General features: G+C 40.6%; 2 protein-coding genes across 4 annotated transcripts in view; one reads left to right on the top strand and one right to left on the bottom strand.

Moving 5' to 3' along the window:
• Positions 1-16,822, top strand: part of CAPN7 (calpain 7) — a 35,182-nt gene extending 18,360 nt beyond the window's left edge. For 2 of the 3 annotated variants that reach the window (XM_065832625.2, XM_065832626.2), the window contains 11 exons: positions 405-511; positions 2,031-2,151; positions 2,401-2,545; positions 3,186-3,285; positions 4,937-5,072; positions 5,497-5,572; positions 7,931-8,076; positions 8,635-8,697; positions 11,248-11,378; positions 12,594-12,686; positions 12,768-16,822. In XM_065832625.2, the coding sequence (XP_065688697.1) occupies positions 405-511; positions 2,031-2,151; positions 2,401-2,545; positions 3,186-3,285; positions 4,937-5,072; positions 5,497-5,572; positions 7,931-8,076; positions 8,635-8,697; positions 11,248-11,378; positions 12,594-12,686; positions 12,768-12,912 (1,263 nt within the window). In that variant the 3' untranslated portion in view covers positions 12,913-16,822. The remainder of the gene's footprint in view (positions 1-404; positions 512-2,030; positions 2,152-2,400; positions 2,546-3,185; positions 3,286-4,936; positions 5,073-5,496; positions 5,573-7,930; positions 8,077-8,634; positions 8,698-11,247; positions 11,379-12,593; positions 12,687-12,767) is intronic. The other variant, XM_065832627.2, reaches the window with a different exon arrangement.
• Positions 16,823-17,960: 1,138 nt separating this feature from the next.
• SH3BP5 (SH3 domain binding protein 5) overlaps positions 17,961-22,701 on the bottom strand; it is a 52,492-nt gene continuing 47,751 nt past the window's right edge. The window contains exons 8-9 of the mRNA XM_065832628.2: positions 20,150-20,410; positions 17,961-19,433 (exon numbers count right to left, since the gene is read on the bottom strand). Of these exons, the coding sequence (XP_065688700.1) occupies positions 19,252-19,433; positions 20,150-20,410 (443 nt within the window). The 3' untranslated portion in view covers positions 17,961-19,251. The remainder of the gene's footprint in view (positions 19,434-20,149; positions 20,411-22,701) is intronic.

Below are 22,701 nucleotides of genomic sequence, written 5' to 3' on the forward strand. Positions count from 1 at the left end.
TATATAATAGCAAAGTTCCAAACAGTGCTTCTGAGACTGCAACAAAAGTCTGTGGATCAACAAAATAGAATCATAGAATTGAGCACAGTTGATCGCTCTCTTAGACCTCCACTCCATTGCTCTGGAATTCCATTTTGTTTCATCGGTTCACTTTCCAGCCTTTTTTTTTTTTTCTTTTGAGAGAGAGAGGCGGTTTGGAAACGTTATCCTAAAATAATCAAATAAGTTTTTATGTGTTTGGGTTTTTTAATATAGTCTTAATCTTGAACCTTTTATGTGTAGAGATATATTGTAACTTGTGTATACTTGATTTCTTTGGAGGCGGTTTTATAATTTGTATATGGACGTTGTATGCTTATAGATGAATTATCTATTCTAATTCCTTTGGAATGCTTGTATTTCAGAATATCGATCTCCATGCACTAACTGGTTGGATACCTGAAAGAATTGCTATGCACTCTGACAATCAAGCTTTCAATAAGGATAGTACTTTCAGAATGCTTTATCAGAGGTAGAAGTTTGTTCTTTCCTAAGAAATTAAAATGCTTGCTGCGTTACCACTGTAAAAGCAGTACAGTCACCACAGATCCTTCAATCACGTTTTGGTCCTATTACAAATTGTGCTTTATAAAATCTCCATGTGCTTTCTGGAAGAAGAAAGATTGAGGTATTTCTGACGTTGATAGAACAGAAGAGTAAAATATTGTGGGATTTTGTTTTAAGTGATTTTTCTTTTTCACATTTGAGAAAAAAAAATAGCCCATTTCTTGGTGAAGAAAATAAAATATAGAGTCAGAGAAGAGCAGATTGGAACCAATATACAAATTAAAAGTGTTTACAAAGTAGAAGGAAATGTATTCTGTGTTCCCACACAGTGCCTAAGACTTTGGAATTGATCTGCTGTCCTTAAGGGCAGATATAATACAGTATTTCTAGTTGTACCACAAGATCTTGCTTGTTATGCCCCATTAGTAAATCTCCTGGAGGAACAGCAGAAGTCTGTCAAAACTGCAATGCTAATCTGCAGACCTACCATAACAGTTCTGGTAAAAGATATAACTGTAATTTATAAATGTCAGCTAGTAACTACTTTGATATCTTTCAAAATTGTTTTTTGCAACCAGTTTCTTGTGCATTTCAGTGCAGTAGAAGGGGGATATTGTGTTGACTGCAAGATCTACATCCATGATAAAAGACTGTGACTCTTTCTACAGTACTTTCTCTGTAGGCTGGGAGCTCTCAGTTGTCAACAACTTCTCAGATATTCTGGCATTGCAGTTTGAAAGCGTCACTGCAGTTAGGGTGAGATGTAGCCAGTATAGCATCACTATTGTTCACCTGTGCTGGACTGAAAATGTATCAATCCCCAGTCCAGTGATCCCTTAAACTGTCTAGGGACACTGGGTAGGTACTTGGATTTTAGCATGGGCTGGGAAACACCTTAATGTGTCTTCACAATGATAATTGTTGCAAAATTGGGAATTGTAATTCAGAACAATTGCAGAACTCAGTTGTTGTGAATTGACAATTCAGATCCTGTAAGGCCTATGCTGGGGGACACAAAACTTCAGCGTAAACACCTGCAAAAGTATAGAAGCATGAACTCCTCATTCTTTGGGTTTGGGGAAGCTCCTTCAGAATCTTGGGGGTGTGACAGTTATTAATTTGCTATACGCAGTGATTGGCTGAGTATTGATGAAACCACGGTTGTGTTCAGCTGAAGATCTGTGAAGAGTTTAATAAGTGACACAGATGGAACTGCAGGTTGATAAATCCTGATTTTTGTTTTATGATTAAAATAATAATTTTTTCTTTAAAGCCTATAACTAAATGCTGCAAGAAAATAGTTTCACTGTCTCAGCTTTTTCAGAAGTGATTTCTGCTTACAAAAAAAATGTATTCCAGTTTTTATAAAGCCAGGTCACACTAATGGACAGTGTAAAAATATACAATTATTACAGTGTCTGATAAATGTTAGTTTGCAACTTGCAAAACTTTTGTTAAGCTGATTTTCACCTCTTTTTGGACAGATTTCACAAGGGAGATGTCCTTATCACAACAGCAACAGGGGTGATGTCGGAAGAGGAAGGAGAAAAATGGGGTTTAGTTCCAACTCATGCATATGCAGTCTTGGATATAAGAGAATATAAGGTATCAAGTGAAACTAAAGATGCTTTCAGATGCATGTTTTGAAACCTGTCTGTGATGGGAAGCTACTGAATTTTTTTTTTTTTTTTTTAATCTAATGGCTTATATACTTTATTTTGTCTTGAGTTCCATTGGGAAATTCCAGAAAGCTTAATGATGCTGTAATTTCTTGAGCTATTGGTCCATATGCCATGTTAATATAAATGTAACAATTATCTTGACAAGATGAATCCAGTGTTTGTATTTCTTTAGGGACTTCGATTTCTTCAGTTGAAAAATCCCTGGAGCCACTTACGTTGGAAAGGACGATACAGTGAAAATGACACAAGAAATTGGACCCCAGATTTACAAAAATACTTGAACTTTGATCCCAGAACAGCTCAGAAAATAGACAATGGTAATAAAGTTTTTAAAAGTCACTGTCTCTTTAGATAATACAGATCTTTGTCGTATATCCCTGCAGGAAGGTGGAAAGAAATGCTTAAGCACAAGGAGAGGGAGAGTAGAACAAATACTAGAAAATAAATAGCCCAAAACTTTAGGAAGTATTTGTGTATTTAAATATGTCATTTCAGGTTTTTCTGGGTTTTAAGTGATCTGGACTGTTAATATTTCAAATTCATTGACAAGAAATTACCTCTTTGCTTAACTACTGCCATCTCAGTATCTGGCAGGGAGGAGTTCAGCGCAAAGGTAACGTTTTGACATTTTTTTCCAGAAACCTAGGAAAGGGAAAAGCAGGTCGATTAATTAATGATGTATCTTTCAATACAACAGATTGCCTCATGCGTTTGTCTTAGTGCTTAACAATGAAAAGCATCTTGACAGCTTCAGAAAGCCCCTGATGAAAAGCACAGACTAACTTGTTTTTTGGGTTAAGTTTCAATTTAGAACTTTGGGCAATGCAGACATTACCACTAAGTTTTACAGAAATGTTGGTTTATATTAATGATACCATTTGTCTGGAAATAGACTTTGGAAAAACAAGAAAAATCAAGGTGTCTGGTAAGGAAACAATAACAGCACTTCCTTTTTAGGCATTTTCTGGATTGCCTGGGAGGACCTGTGCCAGTACTATGATGTTATTTATTTGAGTTGGAACCCGAGTCTCTTTAAAGAATCTACGTGTATTCACAGGTTGGTCCAAGGGAGAAAACTTTTGTGTCGATATCTGACTAAATGTTCTGATGTGGTGTTTCCTTCCTTCCTTCCATTCTCCGTAGTTGCAGCTGAAGAGGTTGGACTCCAACCATGCTCTCCTGAGCCTGACTTTACACTTTTAAATTCTCAGCCCAGGCTTTGTTTTTGACGACTTCTGTAACATTGTTGAAACTCCAGTGACTTCTGTGGTGTTGCTGTGGTCCTAAGGTTGTGTAACCAGATTCTGATCTCAGTTCCACATCTCTCTGTCAGAGGAGAAATCAGATTTTTGTGCAGCCCATCTCTAAGCAGTGACCAGACAGCGTTTGAGTGACGTAGCTTTTCTTTGGAATTAATTTTCCTGAGCAGCTGCAAGTCACTTGTGCAGTGCATGTTGTCTTCATAGGGTGTGTTCACTGATGTCAGAGTAGCTTAACTAATGTAGTTTTTCATGAGTCATAGTTATCAGAGGTAATCTTCATTGACTGCTGATTTTGTTTTTTTCAGAACACGATACCTTTGCCCTACTTAGTATCTGTCTCATTTAGTCTTTTTGTCACATGGTTTGAGAATAAGTGTGTCTCATATTTTCTGAAAGCAAGAGTTTCTGTATTTTTCCACTCTACTCTGGTACACCGCTCGTTGCCACTGCTTCCACACTGTTGTGCGTATGTTAGCTTTGCACAAGCTCCATCCATGGTACAACTGCTGAGTTTATCTGTCAAGGCTCCTTTAAGCTTTGTGTCCAAATTCATTCTAAAATACGCTGTGGAAATGTAGCAATGTGAGGTAATGTGTATGCTAACCTCAAAGCTCATCTACTAGTCTGTCTTTCCTTTTATTATTAGTGATTGTCGTGCCTCTGTGTAGGGAAATGCCTGGCACGGCGGCCACTACCATAGAAAATGGAGTAATGATGGTGATAATGTGAAGCTTAGTTGATAACTCAGCCTTCCACACATGCTGTTCCATTTTACAAGTGTAGGAGGGTCAGTGAGACTTATGAGTAGCTTTATCCACTCCTGTTCTCAGTGTGCCACACTTTCAGTCATCAGCACTTTTTGGGGTTTTTTTAATACCTTCTTTTCTTTGCCTAGGCAGTTCCCGAGGCAGCAGACAGACTTTGCAATAGGGCACCTCACAGATTTTTTTTATTTTTTTTAACACTTCACACATGTACTCTTCTAAACAGAAACCAGATCAAATTTTAAGCTAAAAATTACCTCAATAAAAAACCAGAGAAAAAAAATCTGGCAAGCTTTCAAAACTAACCATAGCTTATGTCTGGATTTCTACAGTTAAAAAAGCATAGGTATTTTTCACTTAATATTGGTGTCTGCAACCATGACTATAATGGGGTAGCCAGGCTCTTTGAATGGTTCAGCTTTTTCTGTGCTTTGTGTGGTTGGTTGTGTAGCATTTTTTATTATCACACTTGCATTGTAGCAAAGTAATTTATAAAACCAAGTTGTAAAACAATACTTCTGATATGATTGTAATATGTAGCCCCTGTTACAGATTCCAGTAGAAAATGAGCCTTCAGTAACTTTATTACTGGTTGCTCTCTTCATATGCGGGATTTGGAGCTAGTTTTCAAAGCACAGATCAGTGTCTTACTCATCTAATAAAGTGTCCGTATGCCTTGCAGCACTTGGGATGCAAAGCAAGGTCCGGTGAAGGATGCCTACAGCCTGGCCAATAACCCTCAGTACAAGCTGGAGGTCCAGTGTCCTCAAGGTGGTGCTGCTGTCTGGGTTCTGCTCAGCAGACACATCACCGACAAGGTGCCGGCTTCTTCTTACGCTTTCTATGAGTTCTATAACATCTTCTGTAAATCTTTCTATATAGCTTTCTATGTTATTGGTACATTATTGCTTATATTTTCATGTTCAAGGATGTAGACCTATGTATAAAGTTTAAATACAGCAGGTACCCATGATTGTATATGATTGTTGAAATAGAAGATGCTGATATTCTCCACCATAAAGGTAATGAAGCGACTCTGAACTGTTATAAGTGAAATTAGCAGCAGTTTGTTTACTTCAGGTATTTTTTTAAAGAATTGGATCTAGCATCTTAGTAAATACAAATATCAGATAATACCGTGTGGTGATCAAAGGGGATTATGGAATATGTACTTGATTCCACTTAAGCATTAGTTATGTTCCACAGGAATGTACAGCTCTACTTGGTTTGTGTTTTTTATAGGATGACTTCGCACACAATCGGGAATTCATTACAATGGTTGTATACAAGACTGATGGCAAAAAGGTTTACTATCCAGGTTAGTGTACCTTAATTGTCGAGAAGATGATGTTAGAAATAAATAACGAATTACAAAGGATTTTCTGGAGAGGAAAGGCACGGTTTGCTTTAAACTTACATGCTGCCCTCTAAGAGGTCAATCTTCTGAAATAGTATAGTCATTTAGCCCTGTTTGGCCACCCTCAACAGTCTACACTGAAGGAATAAATCAAGCTGTACATGTTGGAAACATGCTAAGAGGTCTACACCATCCTGCTGACACTTATTTTGGCACAGCATTTTCTTTATTGTTCTATTATCTTGCAGTGGCAGTAGTTAATGCATAGAGTGAATGGATGTTGTCCTTCTGTTTATCTGATAGCATAATTATTTCCCACATTTGTGAGATTATTTAAAGGTTTACGGCTTCCACTAAATGAAAATAATCAAGGTTAATTGTTCTGTGAACTTGGCTTAGTGAAGTACCTAAGCAAGCTTTCGAGATACAGCTGAACACTTCAACATATTTCAAAGTATCAAGTATGGAATGTTTAAGAAAAATAGTTAGCTGTTCAAATTTTATGAAGTATTATACTTGGTCATTATAGGTCAGATTCTACTCACCTGGAGAAGAAGGGGCTTGGCTTTTGGAGCTTTGTTGTAGCTGGGAAAAAAACATGTATGTTTTCTTTCAAGACAGATAGCAGATCTAAAACACAGGTTGAGACACAGGAAGTAAAGGTAACGCCCAGGTTGGATGGATAGGGTAGATTACAACTTTAAGGTAGAGCTAATAATGTAATATTTTTATTTATTCTTCATGTCAAGTTAGAAATCTCTATAAAATACTCCTTTGAAGAATTCAGTGAAGGTGCATCCTAAGACACGTAGGATTTGGCCTGTTGCTTTTACAGATAGGGAACCTCTTTAGAACCAGGGTTGCATTCAGGTAGCTGCTCCTGCAATACGTAATAGCAACAGACAGTAGCTTTTAAAGCTACTTTCACCAATGAGTGAGATTTGTGGGGCTTTTTCTACTGGAATGGCTGGTAAGGGATGCATTGTTCATGTCTGATCTTGTTCAGTGAACTCTGCTGGCCAGTTCCCCTAGAATCCAGGCTGTCTCTCTGCAGAAAGCAGCTGTTGAGACCTGACCAGATCATCATCTGTTTTCTGCAAGAGCTGATCTTGTTAAAGCATCTGCTACTCCTTACAGCCCAAGACATGCTTCCGGTGTTTCTAGTACTTGTAGCAGTGCTTATTTTACCTGTGTGTGTCTTACTGAAAACATTTTTTAAGTAGGCAAACTAAACACATTTGAATACTGGAGGGAATTGTTTGGTTTTGCTTGAAAAAGACGTTCTTCCAGCAACACCATTTGCAAGAGCTGAATGATTAATATGTTTTGTCTCACTACCCAAACTCTTTTATAAACTTTAATCTCACGAGCTCAAACTCATTTAAAACCTTTTTTTCCTGTGGAAATAGATTTGTCAAGCTACAGTTTTTACCATCTGTTAAAATAAGATCAGTACAAAGCAGGTTAATCCTTTGGCAGTGAGGCCAGGGTTTGCTGTTCCTAAGCTGTTCATTGGTTTATATTAATCCTTTCCCTTCTCCCATGTTGCTTTGTGGAAGAAAATAAAAGAACCTGATCCTGGGCTTACTGAACTAATTGGCTAGACTTGTTCCTGCTTTACTGAAATTAAAAGAAATCTGGAAAGAACCAATTAGAGGCCAAGCAACAAATTAAATTGTCTAATTTTAAAAGCAAATATTTGGGATGTTTATAATAAGTACTACAAGTGCATTGGTACCGGGATGCAGCTGTATTTGTGTAATGATCACAAGGATTTGGAGAGAGAGAAAGTGTATGCCAGTTAGTTAAAGCAATGAACATGTTTTAAAGTCTTGGTTACCCAGCGACCAAAGATTTTGGCAGCTTGCATTCTGGAGCTGTCCAGCCAAGGGAGAAAGAGCAGACCCCTCAGAGATTAAGAGTGCTCAAACACCCCTTATATATATAAATTTTCTTTTTTTTTAAATTTCAACATGATCACAGTAGGTCTCCTTTGAATAGTGACATTGGTGGGAGATGGATACGCAGTACTTACAAGTTATGGGATTTAAGCTGTACTTGCAAGTGCAGAATTTGTGTCTTGTTATGTGTGATGTACTTCCATTGAAAATAACAGTTGCTCCTAAGATGATCTTTCCTTTTAATGAGCAAATCTTGAGGCTTTATTCTTTTGAGAGCACTCAAGTCTGCTTACAGTCTAACCATAGTACCAAGAGTCTGACTTTCCTGGCAAAATTCACTGATACAAAATGTCTAAGAAGTTTAATGAGCTGGGTAGCTTTTTGATCCAGGGAAAGTATTAATCTTTTTCTTTTTCAGCTGATCCTCCTCCGTATATTGACGGTATTCGGATCAACAGTCCTCATTACCTGACCAAGATAAAACTGACCTCTCCAGGGCCCCATACATTTACCTTAGTGGTGTCCCAGTATGAGAAACAAAACACTATCCATTACACCATCAGGGTATGCAATGCTGATTTCATAACAAATGTAAACAATTAAAGTGTCCTTTATTTGCAAGTTCGATGAACCTTTTTGAGTTTGATGAACAAGTGTACTTCTGGATTGATATTGTTATTTTGGAGGGGGAGACTATGAATGATGGAGCAGAACCACTGGATGAAGAGCTTGATAATGTTCTCCATTGTAGTTAGGACAATATAGTGTGTGTGGTTTTAGTAATGAAAGCACCTGAAAAATACTTTTATTTCCTAGAATAAAAAAATAGTATCTGTGTATAGGCAGAGATCAGTGCTAGATGGGGTTCTTTTTGGTCACTGAAAAAAGTAAATTGTTTTCATTTTACTTTTTCAGGTAAAAAATAAGTAGAACTAAGTCTAGTTAGTCCCATCACTCTTCTGGATTTTGAGTTTTGGACGAGGTTGTCTGATGAGTAATACAGGCATGTAGTTAACAAGTATTTAAAGATGATGTGTAGGCAGTTCTGCTTTTTTGAATGTCGTGATTTCATATGAAAAGTGCAAAATGAATATGTGACCAGCTTCATCTTCTACAACACAGGTGTATTCGTTGTGCAAGTTCACCTTTTCCAAGATTCCTACACCTTACACCATTTCCAAACGGGTAAAGAAATATTTTATTTTATGGGTCAGTGGATAATAATTCTGGTTTGGCTTTTCCATATTTGAGATGTGCAAGATTTTGAAATACATTTTTATTCTACTGTTCCAAAATGCCAGCTTATGCCATCTTCTAAGAAATGAAACTTCTTAACTAAAGCCTAATCACAGAATGGTTGAGGTTGGAAGGGACCTCTGGAGATTATCTAGTCCAACCCACCTGCTAACACAGGTTCACCCAGAGCAGATCACACAGGAAGGTGTCCAGGTGGATTCTGAATGTCTCCAGAGAAGGAGACTCCACAACCTCTCTGGGCAGCCTGTTCCAGTGCTCTGGCACCCTCAGAGTAAAGAAGTTTCTCCTCATATTCAGATGGAACCTCCTTTGCTTAAGCATCCATCTTCATTATGGAGCATGTTGCTATAGCTGCACCATCGCAGATGCCCTGTAAAGCCTTTAGAGAATAGACTGACCTTTAGAATAGCAACCTGTACCCTAATATGAAATTACTCTGCAGAGATCAAATTGTGTTAGTGCTACTGCAGAGTAAAAACCTTGCAAAAGTGTTGCTCATTTTCCCTTGAGAGAATTGCATGATTTTCTTGGAAAAAGTCTTGGTGTGATGAGACAAAATCAGTAATGGCAAACCAAAGGCACCGGTAGCAAGACTGTGACGAATGGACTTAGGATGGCAATATCACAGTATGCTCCTAAATTTTGGTAAGACATCTCAAAGGTCTGTAATCGTTGGGATAAGCACTCATGCTGCCAAACAGGGTCAAAGCAGTATAAACGTGGTACGTTTCCCATAGAAATGCTCCCTGAGAGCACAGCAGCAGGAGCAAGAGAAAAAAAGTTGACTGAAATTAAGTCAGAAGCCCAGGCGGTTTTGGGGCCAGCTGGTGTTCGTATTTCAGCTGTCAACATGAGCTGCAGTTATACACTCAGCTGAAGTGTAAATACAGCCAAGAGCTTGCAGAATAATATAACTTGCGTGTATTTTCATGTATTAACAATTTTTTCCTCAAGAAAGAAAAGGCCAGTGGTTGTTAACTTTGATCTCTGTAGCTCCCATGTGTAACCCTGGGGAATCCAACTGCGGGCAGAGGTCTTCTCGGCTCTCGAGTTCAGATGGTATTTCATACCAGCTATTATTTCTGCCACAGCCCCTTGAAGCTGGCCTGGTCTGGAGAATGGGAAGGAGCTAGAGAGATTCCTGGGAACAGCGAGATGATTTGCTTGGTTCTTCCAGAAACAATTGTTGTGTTTAGCCCTTAAAAACTAGGCTTAGTTTGGAGGAATGCTCTAAGAGGTCACAAACTCATTGAAGGTGACCGCCCTGTTTGAGGCAGAACACCTGTTTGTTTCCAAAGAAAATGAAGTGGAAAACCTGATAATTATTTGATTATATTTGCCTAGTATTCCAATGAAAGGCACATTCCAGCCATCCAAGGCCAGCTCTGTCTTTATGGTTAAACACAAAAAATTAGTTGCCTCTGCTTGGTGCTCATTTGGTGCTTGCTCAGCAGTCATCATGCTTAAAAACAAGCAGGTACCAAATTCACAGTTTACCAGTAAAAGCAAGTTGTGTTAGATGTCTTATTTTAAAGTTGAGTGGTGACCTCTGGAGCTCACAGAGACCTCAGGAGATTCCTGGAACTAAGTGCAGCAGAGGTGGAAAAGTCTCAGAGAGCTAATGGCATGCAGCAGCATCACATTCCCAGGTAGTAATATGGCTGGGGGAGAAGTCCCCCTGGCTTCCAAACTTGCCATTTTGGGGGTTTTTGGACACCAAGTAAAGAAATTAATTAAATCACATTAAAAAAGAGCTTGCTCCTCACTGATTTGACAGAAAGGAGAGGGAAGTCACAGGAGAAATGGATCTCAGCTGTAAATTTCGGTGAATGCCTGGCATGTCTTACAAGTCTAACCTTTCAGTGGAATGACTAGCAGGAGGAACTTGCAAACAGATGGCCTGTTACTCAAAGTCTGAGCAGCATTTTTCCTCTTGTATGTCTTTGTCCTTGCGGAATCTGTTCTTATGGATATGTTGTCCCTGTAATGCTGGTTCTTAGAGTGAATCGAGGTGAATGGATGGTGCCGGAGAAAGCAATTTTGAAAGGAAAGGCTAAAATACAAGTAGAGTTGTACTTCCTATACTGCTCGTTTCTCATTCAACACAACAGAGGAGTGTCGGAGCCAAAAAAAAAATAACCTGCGTAGCCCAGTATTTGTGGGATAGACGGAGATATAGATCCTTTGTTAGATGCAGTTTATCATAGTCAGAAACAGGCACTTAGTAGTTATTTAATATAAGCTGATAAATACACTTTTATAAATGATCTGAGGCTTTGTTTGAGGCAGGTGGAGGACTGCAGTAAAACTTTCTGAATGCTTAACACAGTCTTTCACTGGTACTTTAAAAATTAGGACAGATTACTAAATTCAGTGACCGCTAAAATCAGAGGAGCCTCTAGTCTCATTTGTGTGTATGAATAAGCAGTACAAATCCTCCAGATAAAAAGTATTTTCTGTACTTTTGACTTTTTCCAGGTTAATGGACAGTGGAAGGGTCTCAGTGCTGGCGGATGTGGAAATTTCAGAGAGACCTACAAAAATAACCCCATTTATCAATTCCAGCTGGACAAGAACGGGCCATTACTAATTGAACTGCGGGGGCCAAGGTTTGTAGAGAATAAGTGGGCACCAACACAGTGACAGTATTACATGCTAAAGATTAAGCTTGGTCAGGTTCCTCCATGGGAAGGGTGGGAAGCCCCCTGAAAATCCAGAAGACAAGGTATGGGAGGTGGCTCAGATTTAGCACTATTTATGTTCCTTAACTTCACTATCAATAGTGACTTAAACCTGCACGTTTGCTACTGATGAAATCCTTGACCCACAAGGAAAGCAGGAGCCTTCTTTCTCTTTAGTTTCAGGGTCTGAGCAGAGCTAGGCCTTGCACAGAAGGGAAGAAGGTGCAAAGGACTTTTTTCTTCTTCTTAAAACTAATTACAATCATAATTCCTTTTGTTGTAGAGCAAATATGTAGGATCTTAAACCCTCACAGGCTCTCAAATAATGGTCTATGCAGTAGCTTCAGCTCTGAAAGTGCATTTACTCTGCCACTGGCAGGCCAGGAGAAGCCTGGGATGTCAGTGCCCTATGGAGCAGACCCACACAGGTCAAATTCCTTTGGCAAAATTCCCTATTTATCTCAAAATACCAGTATACAACATTTCTAAATAGCAACATCTGACATGCAGCCAAGTGTTTGTCTTTTCCAAAGCTGTACAGTGGGCCCCACAAAATGGCAGCACTTCTTTATCCATCCTCCTCACTTGGAGGGAGCTACTCTCATGAAATGAAAATGAGTGCAAAGGTGTGGGTGGCTCTACTGTTCCACTAATTGAGCAGGTTTTTTGTATGCATTTTTTTTCTGCACTTTTCTGATCATATTTGGGTAGTTTGACTGGCAGGGGCAGTGGTGCCTGTCACGTCTGTTAACAGGTAGTAGACAAACTATCCCACATTATAGTGCAACATGAGAAATTCTGTTGAGATCACCAACGTTGATTCCTCTGACAACCATCAGATCACAGCCCAGGATCTGTGCCATGTGGCACAGGAATTTGTCACCACAAGTTTTAACTGCTTGAAATCTGCTTGAATGCAGAGGCAGACTTCTAGCAGGCATTTTCCCTATAACCTAGTTGTGAACCTGAAATGTGTTCCCTCTTTCTCCTAATTCCACATTAATGTAATGTTAAGTTTGACTTAACGTTCTGTCCCAAATGCAACAAAACTTTTAGATGTCTTCCAGTTATATTGTATAGCATCTTTGTGGTAAACTTCATGACCCAAATAACTAAAATAACAGTCTGTCACGGCTCTTGCAGGCAATACAGCGTTGGTTTTGAACTCATCACGGTCTCAACAGTAGGAGATCCTGGTTCCTGTGGCTTTCAGAAAAAGAGCAGTGGTGACTACAGGTAATAATCACTTAATGAAGTCTTAAAGGTTTGAAACATGCTTCAGATCTTAGTTCTAACAGGTAGTTTCTTTTATCATAGGTGTGGATTTTGCTACTTGGAAGTGGAGAACTTATTTGCTGGAGTTTACAACATTATCCCCACCACATTCCTGCCTCAACAAGAGGGTCCCTTTTTCTTAGATTTTAACAGTACTACTCCTCTTAAGGTATCACAGCTGCAGTGAGGAGGCACATCTGTGCATTACTGTTTCAGGAGGTGGTTTTGATCTGTCCTACAGTCTGAGAACAGGTGAATAACTCTTACTACACATATGCATAGAAGAAAATTGCATTCTAAGCTATATCCAAAAGCCTAGAATTGCAGATTGGCCAGTTAATTGGGACAGACAGTCAGCTGTGGGTTTTGCTGCTGTAGTATTGGAGTGAGCGCTGTTCAACGGGCTTGGGAATGGGCTCAAATGCTTATATGCAAATGAACTGGCAGAACTCTGTTGCAATTTTTCCACACATCAAATCAAAGTCTAGTGAGCTAAGATAAAAACTAACATGGAAATTCTCCCAAAATACAGGGTAAATGGGTTTAAGATTTTATTCTTAAAAGTAAACATATAAGAAAAAAATATTATTGCGTATTCTGCTTATTCAGTCTCAGGACCAAATAGCTTTTATTACATATTTGTGCTGCTGCCTTGAATGTTTTCAGCATTGAAATAGTTCTCACATCTAAATGTAAATTTACTGCTGCTGAGCGTGTAGTATTCCAGACTATCGTGCTCAGCTTATCATGAATATGTATATAAGAGTAAAGGAAAAGAAAGATTCCTGCTGTAATTTCTGAAAGAAACGCAATGGCTTCACTCATGTTACATGTACTTTGAGAGCTGTTATTTCCCACCTGTATTGCTTTAATACATAATATTACAGCACAAGGTACTTTATGGCTTTCTTCCTACTAGGTGCAAGACCTAGCTCGATCCAGATCAGGAGTAAAACCAGGAGATGAGGCAGCAGCAGTGTGCAGGCAGTGCAGCACCCCCTTTGCTTAGCAGGTGTGAAAGGTTTTCATCTCAAGGTGCGCTGTAAGATTCCCTGGACCTGCTGAGGTAGGGAACACCCACCATCAGAGTCCCAGCAAAGAAATAAAAATGTCAAGGACAAAATATTAAGTATTCAGTGTGTAGGGAAAGCATCATTTAAAGCTCTCCCTTCAATAAACCAGAGCTGCAAGAAATACACTTGCTGATCCCCTTATACGAAACATCTTTTAAAAGGTACTTTTTTCTTTCAAGTGGAAACCAGTGAATGAATCGAGCACGTGGCCAGTGCCATCAATAGGACTAGGGACAAAGTTCTTATGAAAATAGCAGAAGTGAGATTAGTCCAGAGTGAGATTTTTCAGATGCCTACTATCTGTGCTCTTCCTCCAGAAGATCTATATACATTGTATCTGAAGAGGATCAAAGATAACCAAGTTATTCTTTTTAATTTAAATAGGAACTGCCTCACTGATCCTAAAACGCATTCTCTTTTGTCGTCTTACAAATGGTAGACTCCAAATTCCACTATGTTTGACAGTTGGGGGAGAGGAGTGTTTTTAAAACAGCCATAGGAAGTTCTTTGCCATTCAGGCTGGTTTGGCATTTTTCCAAGCAAAAGAAGGTAGATTTAAATCTTATTTTAGACCACAGGTGTCATCTGGTCATCAGGAAGCTGAGCACATGTGCTAGAGGGACACCAGAAATATCTGCGGGCTAAAACGACTCCCACAGAAGTCTGCTATTAGACCTCTCCACAAAGTACAAGATCCTTTTGTTTCATTTCCCTCATCAGACAGCAGCTTGACAAATGTCTGGCTTTAAAAGGGCACTGAAAACACAGGCCTTTGAAAACACCGGCCTTTCTGACTGCAGCTCTCTCCAAGATCATCTGGCCTAGGAAATTTGTGACAAGTTTGTCACAGTGTGACTTCTTTTTGCAGAAACTTCCCTTCTTTTGCAGGGAAGTTTCTGATGGTTATGGCAACAAATCAACAGAGAGAACAGCTGAGCAAAAAACAGATTATTTGGCGGTACCCTTGACTTTTAGAGCATGTGCTAAGGACCACTTCATCCCTACAAAATTAAAATTTTCTCAACAAATCTCTGTTAAGGTTTTAGCTCAGGCTAAACCAGAGTGGCGATGGAGCTCTGTATGTATCTCCTCATGTATGAAGTTAGAGGTAGTTAGGATGCCTCAACTGAGTATATTTTTGACAGCGTATGCTACATGAAACAAGCACAAGGCTCAGCTTCCATACTGTGCTAAACTAAAAGCAAGGAATGTTCTCACTTCCTTAATGCTCACAAAGGATCCTGTCCCCACCACGACACACATTTCTTATACATCCAGCAAAGGCAGTGGATTGGGCTCATCCCCATAAATACACAGGACTTAAGCATAGTATCAGTGGCCTTTATAACACAAGTTCTAGTCAAATATTGCACCTATGTAGGCTCCTAGAATACCATCGCTGTACATTTCCCTTCAGATATAGGGCAGAACATTTAAGAGGAAATATACTAAATATTCTTAAATTCTAGTCTACAGATTCTGGTTGTGCCAAACTAATTTTGCAAAATTTTCTTGGACTTTTTTCTTAGGAAAAAAGTTCATGTAAGCACTTAGTGTTTGCTTGGATCATTTATGTCAAATACATACTCCTGTATTTTTTTCCACAAATAAATCAGAAAAAAATATTGGAAAATGAACTGATCTTTAGATTTTTAACACAGCTTCAGGCCAATATCTGGGTTAAGCTTTGTTTTTTTCTTAAGCTTTAAGTGAACCAGCTTTATTTAGCAGGAGCATTGGCCTAGATGATCTCCAGAGTTCCCATCTAACCCCAAACATTTGGTGATTTTTTTTTTCTGTATAATATTTAGCATTTTTTGATCCATATGACAGAATAATAGAGGCTAATACAAGCATGGAAATGTTATGCAGTAACAAGGCCTGTGTGTGCAAAAACTGAAATAGCTGCACAACAGCTCAGAAAGTAACAGAGGTACACTAGTCATGTTACTTTACTGCCAAGTTAGGATATTCATCCACCTCTCAACCTTTAAGTCTGCTCTGCCTGTAAACACACAATTCAAGCTTTTAAATGTCAAAAGGCAAAGTGTCATAAGATTACTAACAAGCATCCTGCCCTCATAAGTTGTTTGTCACACACTATGCAGTTCTGAACTGCTGCCCGAGCCACAGCACGAGGGGGATAAGTAACAAAATGAAAGCTGGTTGCTGTGAGGGGCTTTAAGAGGATTTACACTTGCTTTGATTCACTAAGGGAAGACTATTATAAAGAAAGGATTTTTAATTCTCTGTCAGTGGTGCAGAAGGATAACTGTATATAGCCTCTTCAGAAGTTTTGACATTCTCCTTATTTATGCACTGCAAAGCCTTTCCTGGATATTTTTTGTTTTAAATCCTACCGTAAAGCTCCATGCAGGATCCCATAATGCTGCTGTTTATAGCTCAGGGTGTGACAACCCTGCCAGCCACACACATCCATGCTTTGCTTTGTTAGCAAGGCACAGGTTAGTCCTTGGTTCATCTGATCCATCAGTTCCTGAAGACTCAGCAAGAGGTGGTACCTGGATGAGCAGCATCCACAGCTTCTGCCCCTCAAGCCTGAGATTCAGTCTGAGTTCCCTGATGCAAGTTTCATGTCACTATTTTGTACAATAATCACACACTTCACCATGCAATCTATGCGGTATTTGAACAGCCATCTACCTGGAATTAAGTTTGTCTATGTACAGAAGAGGTTTTCATTAGTCAAAAAAGGACATTTGTTTGATTAAACCAAAGAGCAGTAGAATGCCCAGGTTAACATTTGCTTTTATACATCCTCACTTCAGGGCAGCTGAAGTGATCACATATAATACTTTGATACACCAGAGGCTTATTTTTATACCCATGAAGGCAGCTACCATCATGTTACACCTCAGAATGCAGCAAGAGCTCCAACAGAAAAGTAACTGCAGAAAGCTTGTTCATTTGCCGTTACTCTACAGTGATGTACGTTCATTTAAGTTTGTCATATTTGTAATTATGGCTTTTATGAAGTTTAAAATAAAATGAGTTTTCCATTTATTTATTAGACCCACAGTTCTGCCTCTTTGCTTCCGTGTTTGAAGGGTGATTTACCTGCCAAGTCCGGGGGTCACCAAAGGAAGGCGGCTGCAGCAAGATCTTTAAACAAATGTTGCAGAAGCGTGGTGTAAAATGAGGGTACGGTGGGTTCCACACCTTTTCATACTTCCTGATCAATGGTTTTACCCTCGTGGAAGCTGAACCCACCCAGGAGACATGCAAGGCAGCGCATACAACTACTTTTATATTCTGCTGAACATAAAATTAATTAATTGCCCGAGTGCAGCAAGTTTGGGTTTCCATTTGGAACTGGCAAGGTGAGAGGAAATTTGACAGCAATAAGAAGTGAAAGAAGGAGAAGGGGAAAAAAAACCCACAACAAAACAACACCACCCAAACACCCCAGAAAAGTGTAATGGGGGTTGACTGGTGAGTCTTTAAAAATATGATATTCAACCACAAATACCTCTGCTAATTTTTCTAACTGCATGCAGGACAGACAATAGCTTAACTATGAAATTTGACAGAAAAACATCTAATACAGTGTGACACTTCTGTATTCCTTTTCATTTTGTATTTAATGCTGTCAACTCCCCGCTTTTACCTGACTGTCAGTCACAGCAGAAGATGAAACCACCAATTTCTTTCCTAAACATTTTTTGGGTTGGGAAATGCTCCCAATGGAAGAGTTCGGCCTTCAGCTCTTTGGATGATGCAAATGTATATATATTTAAAGCTGAAGCAGCTTAACAGCTATAGCATCTTGAATCTAATTGTTTGAAAACAGGTTTTCTACCTCCAATTCTGCAGGGCTGTATAGCAAATTACAGTAGCATGAAGTACAGAGGTGTTGTGTAACACAGTACCTTCCTCTTTGCATACTAAGGGATTTTGGAAAACGTGACTAAACTTCTGGTCTCGTGCAATTCAGAGTAAGAAGTGACTCATGGATGCAGGGATTCAAGAAGCTGGAAGGAGGTGACAGTTGTCCACATATTGCAAAGGATTCTCATACCACAGAAAGTGACACCGGCTGCAGTCTTCCACTGGAAGTGAAGTTTTTAAAGACTGAAGTTGCTGCAGGAGAAGATTCGGTTCTTTAGCGCCTGAGATACACTTAACTTGCACAGACTCGACATGTGGAAAACAAAAATGTTTACTGTAGTGTGAAGAATTTTACATTAACTTTGAGAATAGATACACAAGCTGTGGCAGGGACGAAATACAACAGGACTGCGAAAACATAGAATAGAAAATACTTCGGGCAATACTAAAATTCCCATCAAATTAACAGTATAAACTGACATCTTAGATAAAATGGTGCTTTCAGAAACGCTTAGCCACCAAAACTGAAGAGTCCTAGGATTTTTACTACCACTTATTAGCATAATTACCAGACACTACTACTGCCTAACAGCTGCTGGCAAAACATGCCCATGCCCTTTCTAGTTTGAGGGAACACTTTCTCTAGGGCAATACTTAAATCCCAAGTCCCTTGAACAGTTATAAAACCCCACACAGTACAACCTACAGAGAAGCTTAAGAACACATCGTCAATCTACACTGGCAATTCCTTTTCTTCATGCATATTTCAAGGACGAATCCCTTATCGTGACTGTCCTGAACACATCTATGACTCCCATTTTCAAGCCAAAAAAAAACCCCAAACCAAACACTTAAAGTGCTGAAAAATAATACTTCACTTCTTGGGGAAGGGAAAGGGCAAGGGGCCAATCAACTCTTTTTGGTCACTGGAATCACCCTCAGAGCCCAAGCCAGACTCAGGAAGGTGGCTACAAAGGGCCGACCACTGCTGAGCGTTACCATCCCCTTTCCATCTGTCTGTCTGTCTGTCTCTTCACACCAGTTTTTATAGGCATGACTCATCTTCATCCTTTCTGTGAGCACCAAGGGAAGAGTGAAGGCTTTTCGACCCACACATGCAACAGCTTTCCTGTATACAATACACTTCTACAGTTTCAGCATAATACAGACAAATACAGATGTTTAAAGAATATGCCACTGATACTCCAGAGATCCACTGTATCTAAAGAGCATTTCATTCTACAAAACTGAAGCCAAACCGCTCTCTGCAAATGTCTGGCTCGAATTTCAGACCCCCTACTGGCATGAATTTACACGGGAACATTACTAGTTATTGCTTCAGCCAGGCTGCTACAAAACAATTTACAAAGTCTGTGAAATACGAGCACAGCTTAAACATTTGATAACTTGTCCAGCCTACAAAGGATTTACTGCATAAAAACTCCATCCCTCCACATCAATTAGACTTCTTAGTGCAGCTTTAAATTCTTCGAGTAAACGCTTAAGATTTGGCATATATTATTGGCACAATGTTCTTCAAACACTTAGAAGTTCATGTATAAATATTTATACTCCCATTAATCAGAACAGGGCGCAAGAAGGACTCAGCCAATCTGGGCAGCTTTTCTGCCTGCGCATATTCCCTCTTTGATTTTCATGCACTGAAGGGAGAGCTGCTTCATTCGGTTTTCCAAAGCCAGCCCCTCAGCGGAGCCGCTCCTGGTGCCACTCCTGTTCTTGTTCACTCTGTCGCTTGCTTTGTTCTCAGCCCCTTCTGCCCTGTCCCCTGCAAAGAAAGGATTAAACTACATGTTAAACCCAGATTTCATTCTGCAACTTATGCTTCAAGCGAGTGATTCTGCAGCTTTCTTTGTCAAAGCATGCCAAAAAAAAAAAAGTTATATATATATATATAGATATATAAGAGCAGGAGCAAGATGCTTTAATGAAACCGAAGTTGGCTTTGCAAGCCATGCTGGTCTTGTGCACTGCATCAGCAAACTACGCTGGAACGAGCCTTAGGTTGGAGTACACAAGAGCAGTGAAAATCCTCTAGTCTGTATTTGTCAGCAAGGGCTGGCAGAGCCTGCAAGAGGTTCCTTTTGGCACCTTATTTGATTTTTTTATTTTTCCTCGGAAAGCAGGATTTTCAGCAAGCAGGACAGTAATTAAAAAACAAAACAAAACAACAAACCTCAGATTTTCCTTAAAATAAATTTATGATCACAATCCCACTGATAAACTATTTCATGAGGAATCTTGGACCCCTTCACTGAGACAGGACTGGGGAACCTCCCCAGCCACCAGAAGAACAATTAAACATTTCAGATGTCACCATTAACTGTGGGATGCAGGGCCTTCAAGAACTGCCTCCCCCAAGGAAAAGGCAAGCAGGTGAGAGCTCAGGGAGCTGGCGATCGGCCTAGGGGAGCTGAGAGGCTTCTCCTGCTCCCTTCATAAAGTTGAAAACCACAGGCCCAGGGTGTATCCAGCTGTGCATACCTCTTTCAGCTTCACACTCGGGGGAGGACGCCCCGCTGCATTCGCTTCGGGGGCCAAGGACAGGGAAGATCATCCCGAACTCTGAGAGGGACATGGGGCTGGGCAGATCCAGGCTTCCAGGTCGTGTGGCAGGAGGAAACTGAGCGGGCACCTCGCAGGGGCTGGTGGGACCAGAGCTGAAGCTGGACACGGACTGAGTTTCCGAATCTTCTTCAGATACGAAGCTACTGCCGTTGTCATCCTCAAACACTTCTGAAGCCACTGCAACATTCAAAGAACATTCCCGTTAGCAAACCTACACCCCTCTTGCACCTTCCCAGGCAACAGAGTTTCTCATGTTTGCATCTCCTGTATCCACATGCACTGCCGACCCAGGGAGCTCCTGCTCTGCTGTGTTTGCAAAGCCTAAAGCCAGTGTTTCTTACATGGATCACGAAGGCCCAATTCTGCTTTGAGGAAAAGCACACCTGGGGCCATGCCCTGTGAGACCAGCTCCACACAAGCTACTGCTCCTCATGCCAAGATGCTGTTGGGTTTTTTATGCTCCTTTGGCCCATGCCCAGCTGGTCTTGTTCACTTGTGATCTTCAGTATGTAACTTAGGCCAGGGCTTAGTCCCCTGTGTCCACGTCAGCCAGCAGCATCTTGATCCCAGCACAAATTCGTGGTCATGTTAGGGACTAATTAGAAAGACACAGCTCCAGGGACAGATTGCTTCCACCTCACCTTCCCATTTCCAGTTAAAGCCCAGCATAAACAACCAAGATCTCTTGTTGGATGAGAATCACCAAGCAACATCAAATTTTAAAAAAGCCCCATGCACATATACCATTTTCCCTGCTCATGTTTACTCAGATCTGAGTTCTGATTAAAACAAACCAACTCCAAGCTGTCTGGCTATATTAAGCTGCAGGCTCTTTGCTAGCAACAGAAGGAGCATTCCGTTAAAGAAATTTAAATTCTGTGCAACATAGGGGTGTAGATTTTGCTAAAATTCAACATTTTTCAACCTTGGCTGATTGTGGGATCGGGACCTATGAACCAAAGACTCATGCACACAAGTAGTCCCGCTGGGATCAGAAGCTTTCTTATGTGCATCAGCCTCTACACAACAAAACTGTGTGCTGGAATCACACTGGTCTGAAGAAGTCCCACAAACAGCAAGACATTCACAGCAACCTGAGGTTATCTTCAATTACACCTCCTTGTGATTCCTGCCATTGTTAGAGGCTTTGAACCACCTTGAAAGAGCAGCAGGAGCAAAGCAGCAGCGTTAACAAAATGGCTCAAAGGAGAAGTTTCAAAGTTGTTCTTCTGTTACATGGGCAGCCTGGGGCTTCCGTGCAATTCAGACATGAAAGGTGCCAAGAGGAGCAGCTGCCACCATGGTTATCGCAGAGATTTTCAACCTCTTTCTGCTGTATTTGCAGATTGCACAACTGTACCTACACATTGAAGAACTGACCTGAAAGGCTTCAAACACAAAATGGATAACAGCACTATCCGCCTTACTGAGCCCTCTCTGGGGCACTTTGTGCTCAGACACTGTTGTGGTTTGGGTTTTGGTGTTTTGTTTTTAATGTCAAATCCAAGACTCCCGGAGTGGCCTTTATTCTCACTTGCTGAGCAACACAGGTAACTTTGCAGGGGGTAAAAACACAACAAACAAAAAAGGCTGAGCAAAAAAAGATGTTTCCAATTACAGGAGTCCTCTACTGGGCAAGAAGCTCTGACACTAGCCAGTCTACAACAAGCACAACTTAAAGTGTAGCCTACTTATCACCATCTAAACTTATCACAACACACAGGACCATCTGCTAGGGCCAAAAAACTCTCATTGTTTATGAGATGTTTTATTCAACCCCAGCAGACACAAATCATGATATAAAAGGGCCTTGGTGGAAACCCCCCCGCCACATTATAACACATGAGCACTTAACTTGTCAGGCTATTGTGGTTATTACGTCTGGCAGGCTGCTAGTCCTGCCCTGTCGCAACTCAGTTCTGCACTGGCACTAGACACAACCTGGAGCCCTTCCACTGCTGTCGGACTGTGCAACTCAAAGAGAAGGATGAGGCCGTGCTGCTGGTCCTTGTCTGAAGCCCCTACAGCTGCGGGAGGACCAGCAACTGGCTGCTCTGAATTAACTTTCCCAGCTCTTTCTGCCTCTATACACCAGGCCCCTGAACTCCTTCAGCACAAGAACTCTCAGCTCAGTTGTACCTAAGGCTCTTGGGTGGCTTCTGCACAAGGAAGGGGGACTTGTGGGTGTCCAAAGAGGTAATCTCTGCCTAACTCAGAAAGGCTCAACCTTGGGACTTCAGGGTGACAGAAGACAGGCAGCTGTGCCAAAACCCCACTGCATCAGTTGGTCCAGACACTGTGCTTGTTCGCCACGGTAACTCGGGTCGCAGTGGCACAGCACGGAGTGACAGAGCTCCGGCACGTCACATGAAAACTGTTGCCGCTGCAGGGGACAGAGCCCAGCCCAGGGCTGCCCCCAGCTCCCACGGCACAGACGGGCTGCGCCACAGATCCACGAGGCCTCGGCA

Source organism: Patagioenas fasciata, chromosome 2, assembly GCF_037038585.1.
Source record: "Patagioenas fasciata isolate bPatFas1 chromosome 2, bPatFas1.hap1, whole genome shotgun sequence".
In the NCBI taxonomy this organism is placed as follows: domain Eukaryota; kingdom Metazoa; phylum Chordata; class Aves; order Columbiformes; family Columbidae; genus Patagioenas; species Patagioenas fasciata.